Below are 4,374 nucleotides of genomic sequence, written 5' to 3' on the forward strand. Positions count from 1 at the left end.
CGTTTGACCTGTTCCAAAAAAAAAACATTTACAAATTTCAGAAAAGGTTCATATTGTACATTTGGAATTCATTAATGGTCTCTGTCTTTTTCATTTACAAAAGATATTTGTTCCTCATATCATTTTTGCTATATAAAATGCAAAATCTTTAAAGCTCAATATCTCAAAACTATTCATAATTCCAAGGCGATGATTTGTTTTGTTTTTTATTAGGTAATAACTAAAAAAGCAGATACCTAACACAATAAAACACAATAAAACATTATGAAACTATAAAAAAAACATGATTCTTTATTATGATCCGTTATCTGTTTTTGCAAATAAACTCTTTGTTTATGCCAGCTTTTATTTTGATTTAATGTACAATTGTTTTAATTAGATGTAGATATATACAATGACCTTGCAAAGTTTGCAGGGAATTTGCATTATTCTGAAAAAAATAAATATAAGCATTTTCGTGAAGAAAATATGTTTTTTAAATTGAAAATACTTTAACAGTTTCTGTTTTGGCAGACTGTGAAACAAAATCATCTACGCATCAGAATGGATCACAAATTTAATTGTAACAAGAAATGTAAATAATCTATTATCATTATGCCGGTGTACTTCAATCTGTTTCAGCTCTCACTCAGATTCCAGATCCTTATTACCATGAGTTGTCCAGTGCTATTCCACAAATCTCAGGTACTGGTACAAGAGATAGTACCATCTTCTTTTTTACGAGATATAATTTTTGCTCCCTTCTCATCAACACACCAGCAGTGGCCTCTTTGCATTCCCCGCGATGAGCGACACTATTTGAAGAGTCAATCAGAGAACATTTTAAAATATAAATTATCACTAAGATGTTACAAGTATTAAGGTGATATACTATCAAAAAACTGGAGCTTGTCTTTGTATGTCTTCTTTAAATCCTTTAACTGTATCACAACTTAATCATTCCACAGATACACACCTGTTTTTTCCGGAAGAACCCATGTCTGTCACAGTTAGGAATGTAGATGTTCTGGATTGAATGAATGACTGTCAGCTCAATACCTTGGAGCACTGTATTTAGCAATTTGCGACAAGGACCCTGTCGAATTAAGCAATAAATGACAGAGAGAAATGCCATAGTGAGGTGATTGCACCCTTTTATTCATGTACACTGTAATAATCACAGTCACTTTGATTAAACTTAAATTTAGACAGCAACAAATCTTAAAAATTTTATGTAACACTGTAAACATTACGTTTTTCCCGTTTTAGTTTAAATGTGCTGTCTTTTTCTATAATTTTATGTTTTTTTGACCGTATTTAAAAAAAATACATGAAAAATCTGTAAAATAAAATCTGTAAAATTCGTTTTTTAACAGTGTGTATATTATTAAAAAGTAAAGAGATGCTGTACTTTAGTCATAAATATTACCTTTTCAGTATTATCAGCAGTCGATGGTCTGTAATCTAAAACATAATTAAATAGTCTTGTTATTGATCTATAGCTGTTAAGCAATAAATATGTGTATATTTAAACAAGAAAGAAGTGTTAAAATAGCAAATAGAAAGTTTCCAAAATGTGTACTCTTTATTTAACATACACTACTGGTCAAAAGTTTGGGATCACTTCACAAAATAATCAATAGAAAGCAGCCAATAAGAGTCCAGCATAGATGGAAAATCCTTTAATACTGTTTAAAAAGCGTCCTAGGTTGAGACATCAAGAAGCTGGCCTATAAAATGCCAAGAGAATGATTTTGCAAATTCTAGAAAGGTTGACTACTTTGAAGGTGCTAAAATAGAACGTAGAGTTTATTTATTTTTAATGTTTTTGTTACAACATAATTTCCACAGTTACAACTGCGTTATTCCATGGCTTTGATGAGTTTACTATTATTCTAAAATGTGGAGAAAATATAAAGAATGAGTGAGTGATCCCAGACTTTTGTTTGTGTTGTTTTTACATCAAATAGAAATTTGTTTTATTAATTCTTTTTAAATTTGGTGTGTGCATTTATTTTCACTATTTGTAATTCAGTTATCTGAGTTTCAACTTATTTTTCCACATTCTTCACAGTAACAGTTCCCGATATACTATACTTATTTGCGAGCTATTTCCTCAAATGAAAACGTAAAAGCTTTTAAAAGTAGAACATTTTCTATTAGTTAATATTATGTTTTTTTACCATACAGCCTTCATAGCATTTACTCAAGATCAAGTATTCACTAACACCAGCCATCTTACCTGTAGGTGGAGATACGTCTGTAATAGTACTTTTGATGTTCTTGCAAAGCCCTCGTCCCTGAAGCAGCGCCTGAAGAGGGCCTTGCTCTCCAAGAGGAGGGATACAGCGAAGACCCGGGGCACAAGGCAGAGTATAAACCCCACAGGGTTCATCTAATGCCAGAATGGATGTGCTCACCTCCCCTGTTAAACGTTCAGCTATATGACTTTTGAGGCTGCCTGAGGACCCATTACACAATTCCTTGCACCCATTCCCTAAGCCCAATGCAAAGTAGTTGGAGCTGAATAAGCAAAGAACTGGAACAAAAATAATTAGTAAATCATGCAGAAAAAACATCTTTGTCCAATGAATCCAAGTAGGTTCTTTTACTTTTAGTCTTTTTTAATTTAATGCTTCTCTCTAACACTGACTAAAAACAAAATTATGAAGGGATTATCAGCCAATGTGAGTTATCTAAGGATCATAACTGGATCCAAATTGCCTGAAAATGCAGCATAGGCTGCTTTTAAAGAGCTAAGATGTAGGGGTGGGTGGCTGAGAGAGCAACAGATGCTGGGCATTAGAAAAGAGGCGGAGTTTCTTAATGTTTGACTCCATATCATTATCTGTATATTTGTGCCACAGCTAGTATGATATTAATATGTAGCTGTTTTCACTCATGAGCTGTGTAGATCTATATTATGTTTAAAATAACACATTTAATCCATAGCTGTGGGATATTTATGGTATTTTCATTAGGTTTAAATTTGATTGATCTACCCTTTAGGTGGATGTTGAAGGATTACACATGGAACTTCTGTACTTTGTGCAAAGCTATTCATAAAATAAGTCTGAGAACTCCAAAGGTTTAAAATTTTTATTGTTTTACCTAACACACCTTTTACTTAAGGGTCATGATACATAAGTGAAAGTGACCTATTAGTCAGATATGGTGACCCATACCCGAAATGTGACCTCTGCATTTAACCCATCCAGAGAGTAGTGAACACACGCACAGCAAGTGGTGAACACACGTACACCCGGAGCAGTGGGCAGCTATCACTGCAGCGCCCGGGGAGCAAGTAGGGGTAAGGTGCTTTGCTCAAGGGCACCTCAGTCGTTACCCGCTGGCCCTGGGAATCGAACCAGCAACCTTCTGGTCACGAGTCCGACTCTCTAGGCCACAACTGCCGACACGACATTTATGCCCCCATAAATGAATGGGGGATAATAATAGCAATAATAGCAATAGCTGACCAAAGTTTGAAGCCACAATGTGAAAGCAAACAAAAAATCATAGTCACTTTTTAATGTGACATTTTACAGCACTCATCACACATTTGGTTAATTCATTCAGCTGTCATTGTTCAAGCTAAGGCATTATACCTATTTTAGTATGCTGACTGTAAACTTTGATGTCCTCACTGTCTTTCTTGATTTCCTACATCTGTGCACATGAATCTCCCCTTCCAACGTTTGCACAGTGCAGCTCAAAAAAGAAAGAAAAATGCTCCAGTTGGTTCAATATCTTTGCCTCCTTATACCAAAGCACACAATCCTTTTTCATTAGGTAATGGCTGATTGCTCAACGATTTTAGGCTGTTTGTCATTTGCAATGATTTCCCCTTCACATTGATGTTATAATTAATCGCCTCAAGTAGGAAAAATGAACGCTGTATCACAGGTGTTTCTAAGTGACATGAGGAAAAATTAACAAGTGCTTTCCCCTTCACTCAAAACGTTGCTAAAATTGTTAACTGACATCCAGAGAAACATGCCATGTATGTGCTTTGTCAGACAATATCTCCACACATGGAAGATTTTTGTTGGCAACCAGCTTCAGGCATGTGGCCCCAGTGGAGTGACCTCAGATCGCTGTTAATCCCTATTACATCTACCTTCTTCTAAAAAATAATTCTTCCTCCACACATTACAACATATTAATAATCAGGATAATTTCATGAGTAAATACATAAGCATGTAATACAATATTACAAGTCTACTAAATTATTATAAGTGGTAAGGATTGCATACTGTATACACAGAATATTCTTTCGGAATTGTGGTGGCCAATGACACACTATTAAATAGATTCAGTTTAGATAATAGATAATAGTTTTGTCATGGCTCTGCTTCATTTAGTCATGTTTTTCTTGGTCCTGTAGCAGAGTCA

General features: G+C 34.6%; 1 protein-coding gene across 1 annotated transcript; it reads right to left on the reverse strand.

The window, feature by feature from the left end:
• Positions 1 to 274: 274 nt before the first annotated feature.
• igfbp6a (insulin-like growth factor binding protein 6a) lies at positions 275 to 4,159 on the reverse strand. Its single transcript, XM_057362211.1, has 4 exons — positions 2,222 to 4,159; positions 1,409 to 1,443; positions 956 to 1,075; positions 275 to 794 (listed from the first exon to the last, which is right to left on the reverse strand). Exons 1-4 carry the CDS (start codon positions 2,556 to 2,558, stop codon positions 681 to 683), a joined length of 606 nt encoding a protein of 201 aa, XP_057218194.1. The 5' UTR covers positions 2,559 to 4,159; the 3' UTR covers positions 275 to 680.
• Positions 4,160 to 4,374: the final 215 nt, after the last annotated feature.

Source organism: Triplophysa rosa, linkage group LG20, assembly GCF_024868665.1.
Source record: "Triplophysa rosa linkage group LG20, Trosa_1v2, whole genome shotgun sequence".
Lineage (NCBI taxonomy): Eukaryota > Metazoa > Chordata > Actinopteri > Cypriniformes > Nemacheilidae > Triplophysa > Triplophysa rosa.

Coding starts and splice junctions, on each gene's coding strand:
- igfbp6a (XM_057362211.1), bottom strand. CDS start 2,558: ATGTTTTTTCTGCATGATTTACTAATTATTTTTGTTCCAGTTCTTTGC. Junction 1,444..2,221: donor AGACGTATCTCCACCTACAG/GTAAGATGGCTG, acceptor ATTATGTTTTAG/ATTACAGACCATCGACTGCT. Junction 1,076..1,408: donor CTGCTGATAATACTGAAAAG/GTAATATTTATG, acceptor TTAATTCGACAG/GGTCCTTGTCGCAAATTGCT.